Source organism: Cnephaeus nilssonii (assembly GCF_951640355.1).
Source record: "Cnephaeus nilssonii genome assembly, chromosome: 20".
NCBI lineage: Eukaryota > Metazoa > Chordata > Mammalia > Chiroptera > Vespertilionidae > Cnephaeus > Cnephaeus nilssonii.
Window position 1 is genome coordinate 37,873,120 of NC_137091.1, and position 25,614 is coordinate 37,898,733.

Sequence of the window (25,614 nt, forward strand, 5' to 3'; positions counted from 1 at the left end):
ACCGCAGCCCCTACGGAATTTTAATTACATGTATCTCACTGTCTGCCCTTCACTCCTGTCTCTCCAGCTAACTCCCTCTAAAGCTATTGTTCCAACAATCACAGTCCCAACAATACATTAGGCTAACCACCTTTTCCCCGGCCCTCACCCCCTCATGACCACACTACCCAGCCTGGCTCCCACCCATCATCATCCCACCACCCAGCCTGGCTCCCACCCTCATCATCACCACTCCTTTGCTCACACAACATATTCTTTTCTAACTTGGTCTTTTTCACCCTAGGAAGTTAACGCTCCTCTGAACCTGCACGCTGGCAGCTGAGTGTGGATGGAGAAAAACACGCCCACGCTGACTGGTCTCACCTTGTATTCCCACAAACCCAAGTGGGCCCTAATGCTGCCTGCCTTTCCAGCACATGTCCCTAATCCATTCATTTTCCCATATTATTTTCCCCCTATTAGTTGTATTGGTAACCTGTGTTAATTTTTAAGCACTTTATTAAGATACAATTTACATGTCATAAAACCCACCTGTTTCAAAAGTACAGTTCAGTGAATTTTAATGAATTTATACAGTTGTGCAACCATCACCACAATTCCATCCAGGACACTTCCATTATCCCATTTCGTACAAATGGAATCATACAATATGTAGCATCCTGTGTCCAGAGAGATCTGCAGATTCCTCCTCTTTGTTTGGGGTTTGGAAGTGCCCAGATGAGGCCCAGCTGTGAAGCAATGCAGGCTGCTGCTGCAGGGCCTTAGGCCTTCTTTTGGAATCTTTGGAGCTCTCTGACCCAGCTGCAGTTTGTTAGGTTTTAGGTTGCAAAGGACAGGCCATTCATATGCAAATCCGCTGCGCACAGCTTGGGTGGGGTTGTAAATTGGGTGGGGCAGGGTCTCAGGGAATCACCAGGGAGAAGCAAACAGCAATGGCTGCCAGTCAGCACTGCACCTGAGAAGTCCCCGGGTCTCTGTGACCTGCAGCCCCTTGCAAGAACAATGATCACTGTGAGCACCTCTGAAAGAAAGCTACCCTTGTGTTCCAGCCCAATGCCAGACAGTCCAGTTTCCCCCCATATGAGTCTGGGTCCCCAGAGTTTTGCCCGGAACTGGAGTTCAGAGCAATCGGGAGCTTGTATCTCCCTCCCGATAGAAAATAAACAACAGTGCACCCAGGTGCCAGCCCATTTCACGTGCACCTCCGCACCTCCTACCAGTCTCAATGTGCTTTTTTCTTTCCTTCTAGTTGTAGAACTTCCACTCAGCCAGCTTTCCTATGGTTCTGGATGATATTTGTTTTGTCTCTTAGTTGTGGTTTTGATGTGGTTGTGAGAGGCAGTAAGTATAGGTGTTTACCTATGCCGCCATCTTGGTTGTTCTGCCTATATTGCTTTGACCATTTCTGTTATGCTGGTAATGGTAGGCTCCCTTAATGTAGAAGGGACCCGGCTGGCTTGTAGCATGCTAAGAGCCTGAATGCCACTTCCAGGGATATACAGAGGATAAATCAAGAGCTGAGCCAGGTCAGGGAAAATCTGGCAGCAATAAATTTGCTGTTGCAACATAACCATGGTTGTGAGGAATTTAAAGGAATGTGGCTGTTTTAATCTTTCTGACAATTCTCTGTTGATAGAAGACATATCCAAGATCCTACATTTGGTATATCCCATCCCTGGGAACTATTTTCAAGGCAGAAGCAAATGCAGTTCAGCAGGATGACACTTTTAAAAAATACTTTATTGATTTCAGAGAGGAAGGGAGAGGAAGAAAGAAATAGAAACACCAATGATGAGAGAGAATAATTGATTGGTTGCCTTCTGCATTCCTGCATGGGGATCGAGCCCACAATCCAAGCATGTGCCCTTGACTAGAATCGAACCCGGGATCCTTTAGTCCACAGGCCGATGCTCTACCCACTGAGCCAAACCAGCTAGGGCAGGATGAGATTTTTTCATCTAAAACTAACCTCATATAGATATGAGATGATAGAAATAGCGGTGGGGAAATGTTAGGGGCAAAAATAGAATACTGGGGACTAGCTATGGTTATGGGAAATATCAATCATGCTCTGTTAACCATGATTGCCTTGTGTTGGTTAAAGAAAGGACATTCTGACCTGACTGGGAGTTCTATGCCCCCAGGACCTGGGAGTCAACCTTGGACCTGGGAATCAACCTTTAAACCATTCCATTCAAGAACTGCCTATTGCCCGGCTGGCATGGCTCAGTGGTTGAGCTTCGACCTATGAACCAGGAAGTCACGGTTTGATTCCTGGTCAGGGCACATGCCCGAATTGCGGGCTTGATCCCCAATAGGGGGCATGCAGGAGGCAGCCAAACAATGATTCTTCCTCATCATTGATGTTTCTCTCTTTCCCTTTCCCTTCCTCTCTGAAATCAATAAAAATATTTTTAAAAAGAACTGCCTATTATCATTGAAAAATTAACAACCTTCTTGCCCAAACAACGGAGTCCCACCCCAGCCTCCTACTTCCCCATGCCTGTAATCCCTATTTCCCCATGTAATCTTTGTCTTACCCAATATAAGCAGCTGGCTTATGGGGGGCTGCAGAGCAGATTTTTGTGGATGACCTACTGCTCTCCCATACTGCTGGCAGGATTGGAATAAATGTGCATATATGATTCAACCTGTCTCTGCTTAATTGGCTCAAGTAGCAACAGGCAACATGAACCCACTGATTGTCCGGTTACAATCAGGGTGGCACCTTCATGAATGACATTAGTGCCTTTATAAGAGGCCCCAGATAATTCCCTTGTCCTTCTGCCATGTGAGCACACACAAGAAGACAGCCATCTTTGAACCAGGAAGCAGGCTTTCACCAGAACGAAATCTGCTGGTGCCTTGGTCTGGACTTCCCAGCCTCCAGAGCTCTGAAATAAATTTGCTGTCTATAACCCCCCTCCCCTATTATATGGTACTAGAGGCCCGGTGCATGAAAATTCATGCACTGGCGGGGGGGGTCCCTCAGCCCGGCCTGCCCCCTCTCACAGTCCGGGAGCCCTCAGGGGTGGGAGGCGACCCGGTGATCAGGGGAAGGCGATGCCCCATCACACCTCTGCTGCTGCCACTGCTGGCAGTGCAAGCCTCAGCCGGCCCTGGTTACCTGTGCCTCAGGCCGGCCCTGGACGGTTGTGGGGCTGAGGGGACTGGGGACTCCGGAGGCATGTGTGCGGAGCAGCCAGGCCTTGCTGCACGCCTGCCGCCCCAGCAGGGCTGAGGGGACTGGGCGCTGCCATCTCGTGGCTGTGGGCACCGCCATCTTTGAGGGTGGGGCAATTAGCATATTCCTTCCTTATTGGCTGTGGGCACCACCATCTTTGAGGGTGGGGCAGTCAATTAGCATATTCCCTCCTTATTGGCTGTGGGCACCGCCATCTTTGCGACAGCATGAGGGTCAATTAGCATATTCCCTCTTTATTAGATAGGATTTTGTTACAGCAGCCTGAATGGACTAAGACACATGAGGAAACTAATTGATAGAGAAATTAACTTGCTAGGGTTAGAAATGATAATGCTGCCGGCTGGCATGGCTCAGTGGTTTAGTATCGACCTATGAACCAAGAGATCATGATTCGATTCCTGGTCAGGGCACATGTCCGGGTTGCAAGGCTTGATCCCCATTGTGGGGTATGCAGGAGGCAGCCGATCAATGATTCTCTCTCATCATTGATGTTTCCCTCTCCCTTCCTCTCTGAAACCAATAAAAATATATTTTTTTAAAAAAGAAATGATAAAGCTAGATCTATTGATCTCTCTTTCCATTTTCTACTCCTGCCCTCCATCCAATCATTCATCTTTTTATCCACCCATTCTTCTAGTACATTTCCCCATCTCCTCATTCCCTCACCCATCCCTCTCCCAATCCACCCATTTATGTCGCCACCCATCCATCCATCCATCCTTTCACCCACCAATAAATATTCATCATGTGCCAGATTCCCCAAGCATATGACCCTACTATGCAGGCAGGAAGTCAGGAATAAAACACATGGATGCCCATCCGGTGTGGCTCAGTGGTTGAGCATCTACCTATAAACCAGGAGGTCTGGTTCGATTCCCAGTCAGGGCACATGCCTGGGTTGTGGGCTCAATCCCCAGGGGGTGGTGGGTGTGCAGGAGGCAGCTGACCAATGGATTCTCATCATTGATATTTCTCTCTCTCTCACCCTTCTTTCCTCTCTGAAGTCAATAAAATATATATGTACTAGTATATATTTAAAAAGACACATGGGCATGCAGTTTAGCTTAAGATATTTATTCAATGCTCTCAGTCAGCCTCAGCAGCTCAGCAGAGGGGGAGAGCAGGGAAGGAATACACAGTGACACTGTGCATCCTTGAATTATTGCAGCATCCAGAGGGATCAGGTCCTGAAGTCCTCGTTTCCAGTGGAGAACTGATCAGTCATGACTGCAAGAGACAGACACTTAGCACTTCCTCTTACAGAGTGAGCACCCACCCAACTGCTTCCTTCCCATGAGGACTCAGGTGCCCTGGCCCCAAGTAGCCTGGCTTCCATGCTACATCCTCACCATGGGGAGAAGTCCGGTGCTCTCCAGTGGTCCATTGTTGTATTTCCCTGGGAGTTATGCCCATCATTGGTCTGGTCCCCGTCAAAGTTTCCACAGGCACCACACAGCTTCCCAGCATGGTCACTGCTGACCATCACAGTCAGCTGCCCATTGGTGCCCAGCTGTACCCGGACCCCTGCCTTCTGCTGGACTAGCATGGAGCCATCCGGATTCCGAATCACAGACACAGATGTTAACACTTCAGCTGGGAGATCTACTCGGACTCGGAGACCATTCACCTGTTTTGTTGTTTTGGGGGGGGGGGCGGAGGAAGACACAGAAGTTAGGCTAGAGCCACAGAAGAGCTGGGATGTTACCAGGATGGAGACCCCACGCAAGATAACAAGTTCAAAGAGCAAAAGCAGAGAAGCAGATGCGGAAACAGATGAAGACCTGAAAGGATGGAGAGATGGATACATAAGATAGTTGGAGGTTTGGATGGACAGAGAGAAGATTAGAGAGTGGATGAATGCAGAGATGGATCAACAGATCAATAGGCAAACACACAACATTCCAAAGGAGGCAGGGGGCAAAGGGTTACTTTGATAGATAATCAATCAAACCCCAGTGTCATCCTGTGTACATAGTTCTAGTTTTCAAAATAAAAGAACCCTTGAGCATGTCCTATAAATTAGTGGTTCCCTAACAAAAGTAACTTCACCCCTTATTTTTTTCAATGCTGATATCTAAAGCCAAGTAATAACCTAGAAAGTATAATGATCATATAAGAAAATTACTGTTTCTCTATCATAGGCTGTGGACTCAGTTAACTTGGTAATCTTGTGAGTTTTTTCCTTTATATAAATGTTGTCTCTTTTCATTGATGAGTTCATCCTTCTAAAGTTAGACTCCCTAGAGAACTTTGTTTGAAAGAAAGTTCTTTTTTCTAAATGTTTTAGTATCTGAGTCTTCCTCTGCCAGATGCTTGAAGAGAGATGTAGACAGATAGAAAAGGTAGATAGATGGATCTGAAAAGATGGATAGATGAATGGATGGATGCATGGATGGAGGAATAGACAGGTGGAAGAAAGGAAGGAAGAAATGGAGAGAGGACAGGAGAAAGGGAAGAGAGAGAGAGAGATGAAAAATGGAAATAGAGGTGGGAGAAGAGATGGCTAGAAGGAGGGAGAGAAGAAGAAGGGATGGATGCAGCGAAGGAGAGCTGGAGAGGTGAATGGAAAGTTTAACCAGGCTGCAAGCTTTAAAAGTATAAGGACTGGGTCTGAGTCATCTGTATTACCCAGCACATGGCCTGATGCAGAGGGAACAGGGCTGAATGCAGTCACAAAACCAAACTTTTCCTGGGTACCCCCTAGGTTCCAGGCCCTGATGTGGGTACTGGTGACAAAGTAATGACCAAGGTGGACAGGATCCCTGACCATCTAAGGATCATATCTAGTGATGAAGGAAGGCGGCAAACACAAAGAAATAATGGATAACTTCAGATAGTGATAAGAGCCTCGAAGGGAATAAAAGAGAGTAATAGCATTGAGATTGGGATGAAGCGTGAGAGTGTCTGCAGGTATTCAGGAAAGATCTCTCTGTAGGAGCAATGCTGGGGCTCAGACCTGAAGGAGGAGAAGGAGCCAGCTCTTAGAGTCTCTGGGAGAAGAGACTGTGGGAACAGCAAATGAGAAGGCCCGAGGTGGGAACAAGCTTGGCTTTCTACACAAATGGCATAAAGGCCAGTTAGGCCTGCTATTAGCATAATGAGGCAGGGAATGAGGCTGGGGAGGCCAGGAGTTGTTCCCTCAAGGGCTTGTAGGGCAGGGAAGGGAGGTGGCTTGAGTTTGGAACACTGTTCTGGGAGAGCCACGGCAGAGTTCTAAAGAGCAGAATGACCTGATCTGTTTTAAATTTTAGAATGGATCTATTGGCTGTGTAGAGAATCGTTTCTGGAAAGAGGAGGTGTCCGTTAACCTGAATTATGAATCAAGCAGATGGCCAGAGAAAAGGACTGATTGGTCCAGAGTACACTAAAGAGAGAACTCCTGCCTGGCCAGTGTGGCTCAGTGGTTGAGTGTCAACATATGAACCAGGGGGGGGGAGGGGGTCACGGTTTAATTCTTGGTCAGGGCACATGCCCAGGTTGTGGGCTCAATCCCTTGATTGCAGGAGGCAGCCGATCAATGATTCTCTTTCATCACTGATGTTTCTATCTCTCTCTCCCTCTCCCTTGCTCTCTGAAATCAATAAAAATATATTTAGCCCTAGCCAGTTTAGCTCAATGGATAGAGCATCAGCCTGCAGACCGAAGGGTCCCAGGTTTGGTCCCAGGTTCAAGGGTTGTAGGTTCCTCCCAGGTCAGGGCTCTTGCAGCAGGCAACCAATCGATGTGTTTCTCTCACATCGATATTTCTCTCTGTCTTTACCTCTCTCTTACACTCTCTCTAAATCAATGGAAAAATATCCTCAGTTGAGGATTTAACAATATATATATATATATATATATATATATATATATATATATATATATATATATTTTTTTTTTTTTTTTTTTTTTTTTTAAGAGAGAACTCCAGCCCCCCTGCTTCTACCAGGGCTGAGTCTCGGACCATCGCCGTGCTTTGGTGGAAGGATGTAAACCACCCATTGCGGGAAGAGTGTGTGGAGCATGGGCTTTATCTCCGGACTGGACCTGGAAGACACCAGTGGAGATCTCTGCAATCGATAAGCAGGTTGTGGAAATAGAGATGTGCTCATCTGAGAACTTTAGTACAACCTGACATCTATGGGTCATGGGCTCTATCATATGAACTATAAATGAGGAGACTATGAGTCAGCATCAGTCCCGTTAAGCTAAACAAATTCTCTCTTTCAGAAATCTGGAATTGGGGTGATGAGAACCATGGGCTTAGCAAATAAAAGGCAGTTGTAAGTGACAGGAAGTCAAGGGGCAGAATGCAGGGGGCACGTGGGCCTGGAGCAGACTCTTGGTGCAAACAAGGGGCCTGAGGGGTCCCTAAGAGAAAGCAGAAGGATCAAGTGGCTTGTGATTGACAGTGTCAGTGGAAATTCCCACTGAGCACTGTAGTTGGAATCCATCTTGATTCCTTGTATCTACACACTTACCACCAGCGCCCTGTTCCCATTAAAGTGGTTAAGAGCATGGCTGCTGGTGGGTTCAAGCTTGGGTCTCCCGGACATTCTCTGAGTGACTTGAGTAAATGACTTTACCTTTTTGGGCTCTAGCTTCCCCTGTGTATAAATGAGGATAATAATGGTTCCTGTGTCATGGGGATATTGTAAGGAGTCACAGAAAATGAAGATGGTTTGGAAAACAGCAAGTCTAAAAGATGAAGGTACAAATCCAGACAATACTGCCAGGGCACCTGGATCCAGCCTCTCCGGAGGCTCTCTCCCTGGGTTTTCTAATTACGTGGGCCAATGAATTCATTTTGCTCGAGGAAATTTGAATTTGGTTTTCTGTCATTTGCAACCAAGAGTCAAAACTAACATCAAAACTAGTAAGTGGCCCTGGCCAGCTAGCTCAGTTGGTTAGATCAAATCCAGAGACCAAACTGTAGAGATCTAGATAAAGAAAACAGATAGCAAGATAGACAGGCAGCCAGGAATGGAGGGACACTGCAACAGAAGACAAAGCCCAAGGGAGACATGCCCTCGTGCCAAGGCTTACCCACACGCCCTTGTTTGGGGTCACAGTCACCAGCCCATCCTCGAAGAAGATGTGAACTTGACCCACAGCTTCAACTTTGTCAGGGCAAGAGTGGACATCAGCGAGCACACGGAACCAGGGGATGGTCTTCTGTATTCCTGGGCAGCGGGAAGAGAGCTCGTAGATGCCAGGGATGCTGACAGCACTGTGGGCTCCATCAAAGGTGGTGAGATTGGTGCCCATAAAGAGGGAACAGAGACCAGGGGGGACCCAGCAGTCCCGGGTCCCGGCTTCAACCTCGCATACGCGACCCAGAGGGCAGCCAGTTGCCTGGCACGTCAGGCCAGTGCTTGAGGAACAGGAACAGCGCTCACTGCAGTCTGAGCTCATCAGGGAGGAGTTCACCTGTGCACAAAGAGGGGCCAGGTTACCGTGGTGTGGTCGAATGCAACAATGACCACAATCCTTCAACCTTCTGGACTCATGCAGGTCACTTTGCAGCAACTCCCATTAAGAAATGTAGTTTATTTCCCTTTCCCCATGGATCCAGGTTGGCTTTAAGACTATGCTTTGGTTTTCACAATGCAGCAGAAGCATGTGCCAGGTTCAAGCTAAGACCTCAAGACATTACAGCTTCTCTCCCACTCTCGTTCCAGGCCACCATGAAAACAAGCCTGGGTCTGCCAGAGGACAAGAAACCCTGTGCAAGAGAGACAACAATTCCCACTGATGATACTCTAAACTAGCTCCAAGCTAACCCACCGGGGGACTAGAGTTATATGAGTGAGCCTAGAGGACAACAGAAGAACCATCCAGGTGAGCCCAGCCCAAATTGCAGGGTTGCAGAACTGTGAACTAAATAAATAGCTGTTTTAAGCCCGTAAGTTCTGGGGTAGTTTGTAACCCAGCAAAAGCTAACAGACACAGGTAGGGGTGGGCAGGAGACATCTCAGAGTCCTGGCACCCACAGCCCAGAACATAGGGCCCTGGAAATCCAGTTCCAGGAAACTACTTTCTCCTGTGTTTTTTCCCCTACCTAACCAACTGCTCTTTCTTCACGCATTTTCAAGTTCCTCTCAAATCCTTAATGCTTCCTTGCCCAAGGTTCAGCCCTTAGATCTTTTTTTTTCTTTCTATCTATATTTACTATCTGGTGATCTCAACAAATAAACTGATGAACAAAATAGATCCAGAGACATAGAAACATGGAATAGACTGATGAATCTCAGGTGGGGAGAGATTAACCAAAGAATTTATATGCATATGCATAACCCATGGACACAGACAATAGTGTGGTGAAGGCCTGGGAGGTGGTGGTGGAGAGGGTCCATGGGGAGAAAAGGGGGACATCTGTAATACTTTCAACAATAAAGATAATTATTTTTTTTAATCTCATGAAAACTAAAAGTAGTGCCTGCTTCTTAATTGCACCTGATCCTGGGGATGGGTGATTGTTATCAAGGACATTATGGGGACAACTGGTGAAATTAGAATTATGTCATCAGATTAATAATAGTATTGAATCAGTGTTAATTGCCTGATTTTGAATTGTACTGTGGTGGTATTAAACAAATTTCCTTATTCTTAGAAAACCCATGCTAAAGCACTTAAAGGTAAAGGGACACTGTGTCTGTAACATATTCTCAATGGTTCAAAAAAATGTATATATATATTTAAATAGAGAGGATGGTAAAGCATAATGGCAAAAGGGCAACAGTTGAGTTCTTTGTACTATTCTTGCAAGTATTCTCTAGTTTGAAGTCTTTAAAAACAAAAGTTTGAAAACTTTAAAAGAAATGAATAAATGAAATAAAACAAATAAATACCATCTCTAAACTGATGACTCCCACATTTGTATCTCCACCCCAGATTCACAGATCCACAAAACCCTTCAGCACTGGCCGTGTGGGATGGAAAAAGACAGGGGGTTGTGGAGTCCAGAGGTACCGAACCCAGCCTGGGGCGTCAAGGAGGGCTTTCTATTGGCGGTGAGACCCGAAGAAGCAGGAGTCTGGCATCTCTTTCTCCAGAAGTCCTGCACATCCAGACCCTCTCGCCCACCTTTCTGCCATTAGTAAAACTGGGATGGATGGGAATGAATGTGGTTACCCACCTCTCTTTTATTTAATAAATATGCTTTTGAAGAAGTAGGATGCCTAGTAGTTCAGAGGGTGAGCCCAGGCTGCTGGGCGCGCTTCCCGGCATCACCACGTTCTAGTAGGTAGCCTTGGGCTGACTTCTCTTTACGCAATTTCTGCATCAGTCAAATGTCTCATAGGATATCATGATTATTAAATGAATTAACATTTGTAACAAACTTGGTACAGAGTGATGAGGCAGGTAAGTAAGAAACTAGGAAAATTCCCTGGCAAGTGGAATGAGAAAACCGAGACAAATGGTTGAACACATCGCTGGAACGGCTGAACAATTAACAGCAAGCTCATAAATCACAAAACCCTCCCCTCCCTAATTGGAGATGCCTAAGAGCAAATGGTTTAAATCACCATAGTCATGGAGTTAGATGACAAAACCCAGTTAGATCCAGACTAATTCAAGATAGAGGTAAAACTGACCAGACTCCATGATATGCCCATTTAAAAATATCAGCATACTAAATAACACACCCAGAAATCTAATGAATACTCTGTTGAGATCCTCCCCTAAAATTCTTGCCTATGGAAGATAGATAAAACCCCTCAGGACACAGAACACCAGCTAGCACATTTCTCTGAGCACGCCTGCGCTCCTCTCCTCAGGTGTGTACTTTTGCTTTCTTTATCCTAAGCTCTAAGAGTTCTGATGAGACTCGCAACCAGGAAAGCAGTGGGCCACGGCAGGTCATCTCAGGTTTACCTCCTGATCCTGTCTCCAAGGATCTTCTTTTGCCTCACTGTCCTAAGCTTTAATAACTCACTTTCACTTTCACCTGAACTTTATCTTGAATGTTTTCCCCGCACAAGTCAAGAACCTGGAAGTCATCTGACATGCAAAAGGTCCCAAACCTTGCCAGAAGCAGTGCGGTAACAAGAGTAAGAGCTCAAAAAACATAAATAATAAAAATAAATCAACTATAACAAAAATAAATTAACTTTCAACTTACATTGTTCAACTGTTTTTAGCTGTACTATCTACTGCACTGTTGTAAATTTTACTGAGCAGTGGAGGGCAAGGTCCAATGCTCAGTGGGTGCCTTTCATTTGCAAATTGCACCCAATCCTCCCACACCTATGGCTCAAGGATGATGATAAACCCCATTTTATAGATGAAAAAATGAGGCTCAGGGAGGGGACTGGAGTAGGTGAATAACAGCCATACAGCCCCCTAAAGATATCAAGTCCTAATGCCTGGAACCAGTAAATGTTACCTTATGTGGGAAAAGGGTATTTGCAGATGTGATTACATTAAGGATCTTGAGATTGAGAGATTACCTGGCTAGGCCTTAAATGCGATCATGTATATCCTTCTAAGGGAGAGGCAGAGGGAATTTTTATGTCACACACAGAAGAGGGGTATGACACAGAAACAAAAACTGCAGTGATGTGACCATAAACCAAGGAATGCCTGCAGCCACCAAAGGCTGGGAGAGGCAAGCAGTGGATTCTTCTCCAGAGTCTCTGGAGAGGGTGCTGCCCTGAACACAGCTTGACTTTGACCCAGTGATCTGATTTCTGATTCATGGCCTCCAGAACTGTGGGAGGATAAATTCTCTTGTTTTAAGCTACCAAATGTATGGTCATTTTGTCACCACAGCCACAGGGAACTAATACAGGGATGTCACAGCTGGGAAATGTGGGTGGCTCCTCTGTCCCCATCCTTGAGTGGGTCAGCACTGAAGTTGTGAGTCTCCCTCAAGCCCCTCCACCCTCCCTGCCCACCTCAAGCCCCTACTCACTGGCAAGTATCGGCCATCGTGGGTGCAGCCGCAGTGCTGGGCAGGGACGCAGATGCCCTGGGAGAGCAGGAAGCGATCATCACACTCACAGCCCTCAAAGCAGCGGGAAGTGCAGCCCGTGAGGCCAGAGAGGGCTGCACAGGAGCCTTGGCAGGAATGTGTGCAGATGGAGTAGTGGCTGTGGGCGGGGCACTTGAGTGCTGCAGAGAGAGAAGGCAGGGCGGGGTCACACCTGCACACTGAGCCCTGGGGACGCAGGTGATGAAGACAGCTCCAGGCCCTGCCCTGGAGATCACATCCGTGGGATACATAGTGCTGGCCCAGCGTGATCAGGGCTGCATTGGGGAAGTATGGCAGAGTGGTCAGGGCGAGGATGAAGCAAAAACAGGGAGCTGAGGACCCAGGGGAAGCACTTGGGGTGGGGCCCAGGGCTCTGGCTGAGCAACCGGTGGATGGTATGGCTGCCCAGAGATGAGTACCAGGGTCGGGAAATAAGAGGATTAAGTTTGGGATGAAATGCGGATGTCATGTGGGAACACAGCAGGTAGGAAGAACCCTAAGGACACCCAAGAGGAAGTGTCCAGGGGGCCACTGGACCCCTGAGGCTAGCAGTCAGGAGAGAGGTCAGGGCTAGAGACAGTGTCCATGCTCAGCACTGAAGACAAATCTAAGGCCACGGAGATGGATAATGGCCCTGAAAGTAGGTCCTGCCCCGAGGAGAACGAAGGAGACACAGCCCTGCCATGGAGGCCTGAGGGGCCACTGCCTTGTCCTAGAGAGTGGGAGGGGACACAGCCCTGTCCTGGGGATCTGAAGGAAGCAGATACCCCCTCACTGGGGGGTGGGGGCGTCTGAGAGGTAGAGTCCTGGGGATCTGAGGGGGCTGCAGCCTTGTCCTGGGGGATGTGAGGGGATATAGTCCCATACTATGGGGTCTGGGTGAGTCGCAGACGTAGGCTTTATTGTGTGTATAAAGACCTGCCAACCCACCCTTCCAGGCCACCACAGAAAGGGTCCAGGATGAGGCCTAAGGAGAACTGCATCTGAGCTTTTGGAGAACGGGACCCTGAAGGAGTCTGAGAAGGGCCAGCCAGCGAGTTGGCCAGAGGGAAGGCAGCAGGGTGTGCTGAGGGAGAAGCTAGGGTGGAGGTCCTTCCACAGGGAGGGGCTGCTCCTAAGAAGCAGGCAGGACCGGGAGCAGATCAGGGGGCATCCTCAAGCCTGGCCTGGAGTCCTCTGGGGAGCCCCAGGGGCACTTACGGCAGAAGCTGTCTGTCCTCCAGGGCTTCACGGCCTTGCCGGCCGCCTGGCAGGCGGCTGTGTAGGCAGCCAGGCTACGGCAGAGGAAGGTGCTGTTGCCCTTCTGGGCACACAGGTCAAACACGCACTGGCGGAAGTACTCGGAGGGGCTCACCACCGCGTGGCAGGCTGCGAAGGGGCCCTGGGGGTCCCGGAGCTGCCCGCAGGCCTTGATGCTCTCATAGGGCGCTGTCTCCTCTGCTGAGCACACGGGCCAGCCCTGGGGCCCAAAACCCTCGCCACATCCCTGGGAGGAGCCGGGTGCCCGCCATGCCGCTCCAAAGGCATCCACGCTGGGGGCCACGGTGCCACTGGGCAGAACAAAGTCGTCACTCCAGTTGCCGTTGAAGTTTCCACAGAGGCCACAGATTCGGCCACGGAAGGGGCTGGGGACGGAGATGAGGACGTTGGCATCGCCGTCAAAGAGGAGCCGCAGCCCCTTGGTTGTCTGCAGAACCATGTTCCGGCCCTCGGCAGTCACCTGTACGCGGCCCACAGCCACAGGCAGGGCTACGGCCTCGCCGTCCACGGTGACCTGGGTGGAGGGATCAGGTGGGTCAGGGATTCACAGAACCACAGATGAGGCAGGATAAGGCAGTCCCTTTAGACTCCCAGGGGGGAGCTGTGTCCCTCTTGGTCCCTTTGGGGTGGGGCAGTGTCCTCCTCAGACCCCTAGGGGGAACCATGTCTCCCACAAACTTCCCAGGCCAGGATCCGGTCCCCTCAGTGTCCCCAAGGCAGGGCAAGACCTTCAGATTCCCAGGGCAAGACTATGTCTACTCACCTGCAGGCCGCGAGCCAGGCCCACCACCTGGCCAGCCACAGTAACCACCAGGCGTTGGGGATCTCCAGCCGCGTTCTTTTCCAGCACAACGGCGAAGTCCTCATCTCCAGGCTGTGGGCGGCAGACTCGGGCCAAGACGTAGGAGCAAGAGCCGTGCAGATCATACACACGCCCATCGAGAGTATTGTAGTGGATGCCCCCATTGACCACACAATGGCCACAGCCTTGAGGGTAACAGGCCTGGACACCGTCCTTTATTCCGCACTCTTCATAGGGCCGGCAGGCTGTGCCCCCCTGGCAGCTGACGTGGCCACCCGGCCCACACTCACAGCGCCGCTCGCACTCAGGGCCTGGGTAGAAGGCCTCACCCAGGGGGTAGTAGCGGCCCTCGTGGAGGCAGCCACACTGGCTCACAGGCACGCAGGTGTCACCGCTGAGCACAAAGCCGGCATCGCAGACGCAGCCCTCCCGGCAGGCTGGCTCACAGCCTTCTGGCGCCGAGAGGCTGGGGCAGCTCACAGGGCACGAGTCGCCACAGAGCTCGTAGTGGCTGTGGGCAGGGCACTGGAAGGCTGTGGGGACAAGAAGGGAACGGTCCAGGGGGAGGTGCAGGGTGGCAGCACCTGCCCACGCGGGTCTGTATGCTCTCCCTGCATTTTTCATGAGTGCATCTGTCCAGGGATCTGAGCAGGTGTGTCAGATCCAGCACATCCCACTGGGAAATTCAGCGTGGGGCTCCGGGGACCAGGTCTCTCTGACCACGTTGTGTGCCAACCCGATCAATTTGACCACGCATATCTATGCAGGTCTAAACCAGCTGTGGGTATTCAGGATGTGAATCTGACTGGGGTGTGGGGCCAGATGTATCTTGGGGTGTGAATCCGTGTGAATCTGTTCCTATCTGCCTAGGGCTACGTCAGGGTCATGATTCCACCTGGGTGTACCTGACCCGTGTCTCCAACCAGAGTCCCTGTCTGATGTTATTGGACCAATTCCTGTGTATCTCAGTGTCTGAAACAGTGCAGAGGACATCTGACCAGGTGTAACTTTCAAGGTCTCTGTGACCAGAGGTACCTGGGAGAATCTACTTGACCAGGTGTATCTCGCTGTGTAGCTCTGACGGGGGGTCAGCCAATGCACTTTATCTGCCTAAGGTATCTGAGTGCATGTTCCCCAGAGTCTGCTGGACCCAGGTTTTCTGACCAGGTGTATCGGAGTCTCTCCCACTGCAGCGTGTGACCCGGTGTGTTTAGCGAGTGAATGCCAAGATGTCTCTCTGACAGGAGCTAGCTGGCTCGGGAGAGGCAGGGTGGTGTCTAAGTCCCACGTTGGAGGGGAAGGCTCTTGTCTGGGAGCCCCGTGAAGGGTGGAAGCGGGGAGACCCCTACTCTGTGGCCCACGCACGGATGAGTACTCACGACAGAAGTCCGGCCGCCTCCAGTCGCCGAGCTGGGCCCCAGCGGCCTGGCAAGCTGCCACGTAGGCGGCCACGGCCGGGCAGAGGCCTCCGGGATGGCCCTGGGCCTGGCAGGCGTCCAGCAAGCAGGCCTGGAAGTACTGCGCGGGCGGCAAGAGGCCATGGCAGGGCGCCAGCGGGCCGTTCGGGGCCAAGATCACGCCGCAGGCGTCGGGGCCACCGAAGGGCTCCTGCTGCTCCGGCGTGCAGGGCGCGGGGCACGGCCCGGGCACGCACTGCCCGCAGCCCGCGGCCCCGCCCACCTGCCAGCGGCCGGGGTCTCCGCCCACCGCCGTCAGGTCGTCGGAGGGGTCCCGGTTGTAGTTCCCGCACAGGCCGCAGAGGGCGCCCGCGTACGCCGCCGGCACGCGCAGGCGCACGTTGCTGTCCCCGTCGAAAGCCAGGGAGAGCCCTGCGGCCGAGGCCACCACCACGTCGGGGCCGCTCAGGTGCGCGCGCAGGCGCGAGTCCAGCTGGAAGGGCAGCGCCACGAGCTTGCCGTCCACCTGCGGGCGGGCGGTGTGGGCGGAGGCAGTGAACGGCCAGGACCCGGATTGGAATCCTGTCTCCTACCTCCTGGGTGGGTGGGGTGGGAGGGGGCGGGAAGGGGCGTGGGAACCCTGAGCGCGTGACCTCCCTCCTTTTAATAATAGCAACAACAGTAATCCTCTTTAGCCACGATGGCACTGGCTCCTCACACTACCCTCGGAAGCAGATACTTTTCTTAGAGGAATAAACGAAAGCTCAGAGGTGGGGAAGCCACTGCTCCAAGCCATCTGGCTCGAGGCCTATACGCTGAACCTGTGCCTGGTGACCAGGGCAATGGCAGACCACTAACTCCCAGGCAACTTCAGGGTGGGCATGTGCTCCTGTCTGATCCACAGACCCCTTACCTGCAGCTGTCGGGGCCAGCGGGCGCTGAGGGTCAGGTGGTGGTTGTAGATGTGCAGGGTGACGCTGCGGGTGTAGCTGACGGCCTGGCTGCCCCGGTGCTCGTTGGCAACCGTGACGGTGAAGTTCTCAGCCCCAGAGGGTGGTGCATGGCAGGGTGCACTCAACAGGTACTCACAGGTACCTTGGAAGTCGAAGCGGTGCCCGTCCAGGGTGATGTAATGGGGGTCACCCCAGGCCTGACATTCGGCCGTACTAACAGGACGGCAGCCGTACTGGCCTGAGGGCAGCAGGGCACACACTTCACCGAGCCCACACCTGGCAGGCTTGCAGATCAGCGAGCCACCCCCAGGTCCGCAGTGGCACCTCTGGGAGCAGGTGGTACCAGCCCAGAACTCACTGCCTGCCTCGTGGTAAGTGTTGTTGGCCCAGCAGCCGCAGCCCCCGTCCAGAGGAACGCAGCGGTCTACGCTCAACACAAAGCCCGCGTCGCACTGGCAGCCCTCAGCGCAGGGGCCCTCACATGGGGCTGGGATCGTGGGGGGCGCAGGGGGCGGGCAGCTGGCAGGGCATGGTGGGCCACAGAGCTCATAGTGGCTGTTGTTGGGGCAGGAGATCTCTGCAGGTGGATTAAGGAGGGGGGAGGAGGAGAAAGAGAGAGAATGGTGTTAGAAGGTGGGATCTGAGGACGGGGTGGGAGGAGACTGAGATAGAGACACCGAGGGACGGACAGAGAGATAGAGACACAGAGCAAGAGACACACACACAGAGAGAAGCAGACACCCAGAGACAGGAGAGAGAGAATGAGCAACAGAGACAGAGAGACAATCAGAGGAAGGTGCAGAAAAAGCACCAAGAGACAAAAACGAAGAGGAAGAAACAAAAAGACCCAGAAGGACTGGAGCCGTGGCCGGCAAACTGCGGCTCGCGAGCCACATGCGGCTCTTTGGCCCCTTGAGTGTGGCTCTTCCACAAAATACCACGGCCTGGGCGAGTCTATTTTGAAGAAGTGGCGTTAGGAGAAGTTTAAGTTTAAAAAATTTGGCTCTCAAAAGAAATTTCAACCGTTGTACTGTTGATATTTGGCTCTGCTGACTAATGAGTTTGCCGACCACTGGACTGGAGTGAAACCAAACCAGCCCTGCAGAGACAGGACCCGCACCCCCAAGTGCCCTGTTCACCCCAGCACTCACCACAGCCGGCCTGTGCCCTCCAGTCCTTGATGACAATGCCAGCAGCCTGGCAGGCAGCGGCATAGGTAGCCAGAGCCTGGCAGAGTATGTCATGGGCCCCACCGCCCAGGCAGACATCCAGAACACAGCCCTTGAAGAAGCTCTCGGGTGCCACGTGGGCATGGCAGGCAGCAAAGGGGCCTCCTGCGCCAGCGGCCAGGGGTCCACAGAAACCAGGGCCCTTATACTCCTCCAGCAGGTCCTCAGGGCACGTTGGGCAGGACCCCCGACATTCATCCCAGCACAGCGGGTCCCAGCCTGGAGCTCGCCAGCTTCCACCCCAGACGGGTATGGAAGGAGCCAGTGTGCGGTTAGGGAAGACTTGGTCGTTGTTGGGGTTGCGGTCCATGTTCCCACAGAGCCCACACACGGCACCATGGTAGCTACTGGGCAGCGTCACCTCCACTCGCCAGTTCCAGTCATAGCTGACGCGCAGCCCGAAGTCGGCTGCCACCATTGCTTTTGATGCGCCCTGAGTCACTGAGAGCCGCCCGCCAGCCACCGAGACTGGCAACGCCGTCAGCACACCATTCACCTGGGGGGAAGGGGGACCGGGAGGGAAAGGGAGGTCACTCGAGGTGTGGAGGCCCAGCCTGGCCTCTGCCTCCCTCATGGGGCCTGCACGGCTGGAGTGTGCCAAGGCCTTCCCACAACGGATGCTCGCACAGTCATGACAGACATGGACATCTGCTGTAGCTCAGGTCCTGGGGAGGGCAGCTGCCTCTGCATCTTTTTCCGGATCTCTCCTGATCGCCATCTCCCTCCCTTCCTCTCCCTGTTGTCTCTCTCCATCTAGATCTCTCTCTCTTTCTGGATTTCTCTGAGTGAGTGTGTGTGTGTGTGTGTGTGTGTGTGTGTGTGTGTACGCTCTCTGGGTCTCTATCTGGTCCTTCTCTCTGGGTCTTTTTCTGGGTCTCTCACCCACTTGCTCCCTCCCCCCTGATTCCCTGGGCACCTCTGTGTGTCTGGGCATCTCTTCCACTCGCCATCATTTGTTGAGTGCCTACCCTGCTCCACACCTCACTCCCAACCCCCCCGCATCCGCTTCCCCCCCCCTACCCTGTGAGCTGCCATTCATCTGCATCTCCATTACCCTGGGCAGAAAGGGTGACCCATCTCTCTCTCTAGTTCCCTGAATGTTGCTCCACATTGGCGTCTCTAGGCCTCTCATTTGTTCCCTCACAAACATTCATGGTGGCTTCCTGGGGTCAGACCCTCAGCTGAGCACTTGATGTGTACCCCTTCACTGTGGGGCCGGGCCTGCTATGATCCCCATTCCTACGATGAGGAAACTGAGACCCACCAAGTAATCACTTGCCCAATATCACACAGCTCATACGGAGAGCCTGGATACAAAGCCAGTTATGGGAAAAGGTAAAATGCTCAAGCCCTACATTAAAGCCCTTTGCAGAGGGGTGAGCTCACTGAATTCCCAACAGAGAACTAATGTTGTTGCTTTGCTTCCATTTTGTTTCAGGCCTAGGTGAAGAGAGCACTGAGCTCCTATCTGTGGCCGGCAGGACCCCTCCTGCCCAACTGGGGGCTCGGGGGACCCTCCTGTGGGACTTACCCGGACTTGGCCAACTTCGCCTTTGTGAATGGAGATATTGATGTTGAGGACAGTCACAGTGACAAGCCTCGCATAAGACACAGCAGGGTTGCCCCGATTCTCATTCTTGGTGGTGATGGTGAAGGGTGGCAGGCCCTGGGAGTTGACCCCTGGGCAGCTGGTTGTCGCCAGCACGTAGTTACAGGTGCCCTGGAAGTCAAAGTCCCAGCCGTCGAAGGAGTGGTAGTGGGGGTCGCCCCACAGCCAGCACGTGGCCTCATAGTTGGGCACGCACACACCATGGCCATCCTTCTCCTGGCACGTCTCCTGTGGCCGACACGTCACACCGTGGCACAGTTCTGGGGGGCAGGTGAGAGAGGGCCTTAAGGGGCTGCCTGGCATGAGGCTGGCTGCTCCCCAACATCTACTCCCATCTGTGCAGGATACTGACTCTGGGGGCCCGGGGCACGGGACCTGGGGCATGTGGCACAACTACTCAGCAGTGAGCATTTTCCTGCTCGCCGGCTCCAGCGTGCACAACCTCTCCGGCCATCCAGTGGGCTCCAGCCACACCTTCCAATGAGACCTGCCTCTCAGCCTTGGGGTCGGGGGGCCCTCTCCCCATGTCCTCCCTTCCTCTTCCTCGGGAGCTCTGCTTCAGCCTTAGGGGCAGGGGCTGTATCTGCTTGTGTTCCTTAGTGTCCACCCTCATTACAAGTAAAACATCCTTTCTATCCCACGTTCCCTATTCAAGCTGCTGTGTGGTTTCTGTCTCCTGATTAGGTTTTGACCAACATACCCCTCATCCCTAGGAGTCCCTGTTATCCTGCCCATCAGCCCTGAGGTCTCAGTCTGTTCTGGAGGTTCCATTTCCTTATCCTCAGAAATAAGGCAATTATTCTCTGCCCTTCACCCTAAGAAACCAGTCCTGGGGGTGGCTCTGTATCTTAGATTTAATGTGTGTGGGGGGGGGGTCCCCATGTATGAGATGGTATCTCTAAAAATCTTCATCCTCCACTCAATGGGGCCCTGTATCCAAGACTCAAGCCTTGGTGGGGTCTCTGCTTGAGACCTCAGGACTCTGTCCCTGTCCCCGTGGGGCCAGTCTCTCAAACCCCTTGGGGGTGGTGTCTGAAGTCCCAAGACTAATCCCACATATCAGTAGTCAGCAAACTGTGACACCACCAGCTGCCTGTTTTTGTAAATAATGTTTTCTTGGAGCCACACCTTCTATTACATAGTCCGTGGCTGATTTCATGCCATGATGGCAGAGTTGGGTTGTGACTGAAACCGTATGGCCTGCGAGTTTAAATATTTACCAGCTGGACCTTTATTTCATTTCTTTAAAGTGTTATTTTTTAAATTTCTCACCCAATGATGTTTTTTAAATTGATTTTAGATAGAGAAAGGAGGGCTAGAGAGAGAGAGAGAAACATCAAAGTGTGAGAGAAACATCAATCGGTTGCCTCCTGTAAGTGCCTTGACTGGCAATCGAACCCACAACCTCTTTGGTGTGTGGGACTATGTTCAACCAACTGGCCGGGAACCATCTGGCCCTTTAGAGGAAATGTTTGCCTGTCCCTCCCTTATGCTGAGGGTCTCTGACATCTGCCCAGCTCTGAGGGCTCCCACAGCCTGGACTCCACCAGGAGGGTCCCTGCCTCCCAGCCTGGGGGGCCTCTACCCATGGCCCCGGGAGTCCCAGCCCAGGGGTCCCAGGTCTGAGACCTCAATCCTTAGTCCTCTGTGCCTGCCACCATAGAGATCCAGGTCACCCACCCTCAGCTCGAGTCGCTGTGCTCTGTTCCAAGTCACAATGGCCCCAGCCCTAGCCCATCACCTTTGACACAGCTCAGGCTGCCTGCCACGGACTGGCACACGTGCCCCACTTCACAGCTGTAGTTCCGGCACACCAGGCCTTTCCCAGCGCGGCACACACACTGCTGCCGGCAGCTGTCGATGAGTACCGTCTGCTCTGGCTGTGGGGACAGAGGGCACAGCCGTCAGTGCCGGATCTGTGCCCTCTGACCCCGGCATCTCTGGTGATCTGGGCACAGAGGGATCCAGAGGACAGGAGAGGGACATCTTTCATCAGGGGGGTCCCTTGTGTGGGAAACGAAGGCACCACCTGGCTTTGGGGTTCAATTCATTCATTCACTCACTTTCATTCATTGACTCATTTGTTTATTGCAAAATAGCCACTAAGTGTCTGCTGCCTAGGGTAAACGCTGTACCAGAGTGACGGTGACAGAGTGACGAGGATCAAAGGCTCTGGGGCAGACTGCCCGAGTCTGGAGCCTGTTTGTGCTCTGCTCCAATCACATCATTCGGTGCAAGCTACTCAACTTCTTTATGCCCCAGTTTCCACAGCTGTAAGTTGCAGATAATAGTTATACCTACCGTACTTATGAAAGTATAACTGAGTTAGTAATACATATAAAGCACAGGTGAAATGAGAAGGATTTCCTTGAAATCATACAGATTGGAGAGAAAACAGGTAGAGATGAAACAAGATTGGGAAAATGTTGATTTTTTTTTAAAGCTGAGTGATGGGTATGTGAAGATTTATTACAGTTCTCTTTTGCATATTTGAAAAATTTCGTAATGAAAAATTTGTATATCATAGTGTAGTATAATACACATACCGCACTTAACACAGTAACCGGTACATAGTAAGCACCATCTGCCTATTATTATTATTATTATTATTATTCATATGAGGAGAACATCAGGGAGGGCCCTGTGCTCATGGTGCTCACAGTTCTTTGAGGGAGACAGACTTTAGACAAACACATTCAAATCAAAAGAAAAGGAGTAGCTGTGAGAGTGGGAGATAGACTTTAGACAAACACATTCAAATCAAAAGAAAAGGAGTAGCTGTGAGAGTGGGAGACAGACTTTAGACAAACACATTCAAGTCAAAAGAAAAGGAGTAGCTGTGAGAGTGGGAGACAGACTTCAGGCAAACACTTTCAAGTCAAAAGAAAAGGAGTAGCTGTGAGAGTGGGAGAGAGAAGCAGAGGGAGCTCGCCACTGGTGTAACAGAGACAACATCTAGACCCAGATACAAAGCCAAAACTTGACCTGGGGAGCCAGGTCATATTTACAAAGGTGTTTCCCACCCCCATGGGGACATTGACCAAAGGGAGCGAATGTGAGAACTGGGAGGAGCCAGGCAAGAGGGGACAAACCGGATCACAGTGGGGCCATGGGCTGTGGGAGAGGGGTGGGTGGGAGGGACATGAAGGATGCGGAGTGGACAGGCTGAGAGGCGGATAGGCAGTGGGAGGCACAGGTCCAGGATGAGGCCCCAGACGAGCTCAGGATGACCCATTCCTACCTCATAGTAGACACCATTGTGGTAGCAGCCACATTTCTGGATGGGCACGCAGGCCTGGCCGTCATTGAGGAAGCCGGGGTCACACTGGCAGCCCTCCGCACAGTTATCCGGGCACTGTGGGGCGGCACTGAGAGCGGAGCAGCTCAGGGAGCAGGTGTCTGCGCAGAGCTCGTAGTGGCTGTTGGGGGGGCACTTCATCGCTGCAAAGAGTGGGGGTGGTTCAGAGCCCCTGGGAAGGAGGGGCTGCAGGGTCCAAGGTCTTCCCCGTCTGTGCCTCAACCTCCCCCTCTCTGTCCTTTGGTCTCTGCCTTCCCTGCCCCTTACTCACGACAGAAAGATTCATTCCTCCAGGGTTTGACGTAGCCTCCAAGCGCCTGGCAAGCACTCACATAGGCGTGAAGGTTACTGCAGAGGATGCTCTGTTGTCCGTCACCCACGCAGAGGTCGAAGACACAATCATGCAAGGGACCCTGGGGATCAAGCAGCTTGTGGCAGGCGGCCAGTGGCCCGGTGGGGCTGGTGAGGAGCCCACAGAACTGCTCCTGCTGGTACTTCTTCTGCAGCTCAGGCCCACACTCCGGAGGGTTGCAGTCTTCGCCGGGCTTGCAGGTGGGTGGCAGCAGGCAGGGAGAGCCGGGCACGGCCTCCTCCCAGGAGTTGCCAAACTCATTGGGGCTGCCCGCCTGCGAGCCATCAGGCTTCTGGAAGTCATCCTTGGGGTCCCCGTTGTAGTTCCCGCACAAACCACATAACTGCTGGTAGTAGTTGCCTGGAACCGTGACCCGCACATTGTACATGAGGTCGTAGGCCACACGCAGGCCGAAGTCAGTCTGGATCACGATGTCTGAGCCGTGCTGGGAGGCACGGACCCGGCCCTGGGCCAGCACCACAGGGAGCTTCCTGTCCACACCATTCACCTGGGGGGTAGGAGATGCCATGCTTCAGAGGGTACACTTGGAGAAGGCAGACCCTCGCCAAGCCCCTGCCTGACACTGAAGATCTGTATGACCTTAGTTTCCATAGTTGTAAACTTGGTATAATAATAGAGCCTTAGAGTGGGTTGAATGGTGGTCCCCAAAAGATACGCCCACTCAGGACTTCAGAATATGACCTTAACCTGCATTACCACCATTTGTCCACCATCCAGAACTGAAATGTCATTGCTGACATGTACACATAAGGAACTGTTGGACATTGAAATTAGGTCTCAAAAAAACTGTTGGCCCAGAAAGAAACTCACTACAGACTGATTCATTTGCCTGTCAGCATAACCATTATTGCTTGTCTCATTTTCGGTTCTTATAAGTGTATTTCTAATAGCACATGATCTCACTCATCTAGGGGAAATAATGAACAACATAGACTGATGAACAAGAACAGACCCAGAAACAAGGAGGCATGGATCAGACTGTCGGGCCTCAGAGGAAGGGTGGGGGAGGGTGGGGGTAAAGGGGAGAGATCAACCAAAGGACTTGTGTGCATGCATATGAGCCTAACCAGTGGTTAAGGACAGCAGGGGGGTGGGGGCATGCGTGGGGAGGGGTGTGGGATGGGAATGGGGGGATGAGGACAAATATGTGATACCTTAATCAATAAAGAAATTAATTTAAAAAAAAGAAAAGAATATGACCTTATTCTAAATAAGGGTCTTTGCAAATGTAATTAGGATAATGATCTTGAGATGGGATCCTCCTGGATTAGGGTGAGCCCTCTGTCCCATGGCAAATGTCCTTATAAGAGCCAGAAGAAAAGACACAGAAATACCAGGGAAGGCCAGGGGAGATGAATACAAGGACTGGAGTGGGGAGATGCAGTCAGAAGCCAAGGAACCCCCGGAACCTCCGGGAGCTGGGAGGGGCGAGGAGGGATTCTCCCCTAGAGCCTTGGGAGGGGGCGCAGCCCTTGCCACCACCATGATTGTGGACTTCCGGCCTTCACAACTATGAGAAAACAAATGTCTGTGGTGTCTCAGTGGAATAAAACCTTACCCATCACTGTTTAATCACCACTTACTGCGGTGACTGACTCCAGAGACACCTGCCTGGGCTCCAACCAGCTCTGCCCCGTACAGTCTTCCCGTGACCGTGGGCAGGGGAGTCACCTCTCTGTTTCTGCTTCCTCGTCTGCTGAGTGGGAATGAGGTACTTTCCCCACAGTGTTGCCAGGATGCGATATATTAATATTTGCCAAGTGCTAAGACGCGTATCTGGCACAGAACGGGGGTTCCTTCAGAATGGGTGCTCTGGGGACTTTTGCTATAATTATTATCTATGACTGGAAGTTTTTATTTTGAAGAGTAAATGGGTGCTAAGGGTTTTTGCCTTAAGCATCAGTGAGTGGAAAGTCAGGTTAAATTTCTAGGGAAATGACTTCAAGTCCATGAACCCAAAATCACTTGTTTTAGTGTAAGGCTGCGGGACACCAACAAAGCCTTGTAAATCCAGCTCTGGTTAACGTGCTTGCTTGGCCTTTTAAAACGCAGACACAGTGAACATTAGGTTGTTTTGAAAGTGTGAGGAATCAGAGGAGAAGGCAGGGGAAAGACATGCTCCTGACTGAGTCTCCTAAATAGAGCCAACCACCATACTTCCCAAGCAGGGATGGGCAGTGGTTAAGAACAAGGGACTTCCCCCCTTCCCCCATGCCTCAGTTTCCTCATCTGTATAGTGGGAATATTAATAGTTTTCCACCTCATGGCAAAGCTGGGGGATTCAGTGAGGCAAAAAATAACACCACCAACAACTCATGCATTTTGAGCCAAGAATAGGCCAGGTGCTATTCTAGGAGCTTGCTTATCTCAGGGACTATATTTAAACATCAAATCCATGAGCACATGACATAGTCAGCTATTCATCAGCATCCTCATCGTCAATATTGCTCCTAGTACAACAGCCCTGTGCCTGAATTGTAGTGGGATCTCTGGGGAAAACCCTCTGGTGTAAGTGAAATGCCAGTTCCCATT

At 51.7% G+C, this 25,614-nt stretch overlaps 1 protein-coding gene across 1 annotated transcript in view; it reads right to left on the reverse strand.

The window, feature by feature from the left end:
• Positions 1–4,276: 4,276 nt before the first annotated feature.
• The window catches only part of FCGBP (Fc gamma binding protein), a gene marked incomplete at its 5' end in the record, with an annotated part of 40,762 nt that continues 19,424 nt past the window's right edge, over positions 4,277–25,614 (reverse strand). The window contains 13 exons of the mRNA XM_079799770.1: positions 4,277–4,432; positions 4,555–4,832; positions 8,231–8,614; positions 12,102–12,301; positions 13,362–13,935; positions 14,185–14,756; positions 15,603–16,146; positions 16,534–17,150; positions 17,725–18,298; positions 19,334–19,671; positions 21,153–21,291; positions 22,653–22,852; positions 22,981–23,569. Coding sequence (XP_079655896.1) covers positions 4,423–4,432; positions 4,555–4,832; positions 8,231–8,614; positions 12,102–12,301; positions 13,362–13,935; positions 14,185–14,756; positions 15,603–16,146; positions 16,534–17,150; positions 17,725–18,298; positions 19,334–19,671; positions 21,153–21,291; positions 22,653–22,852; positions 22,981–23,569 — 5,019 coding nt within the window. The 3' untranslated portion in view covers positions 4,277–4,422. The remainder of the gene's footprint in view (positions 4,433–4,554; positions 4,833–8,230; positions 8,615–12,101; positions 12,302–13,361; positions 13,936–14,184; positions 14,757–15,602; positions 16,147–16,533; positions 17,151–17,724; positions 18,299–19,333; positions 19,672–21,152; positions 21,292–22,652; positions 22,853–22,980; positions 23,570–25,614) is intronic.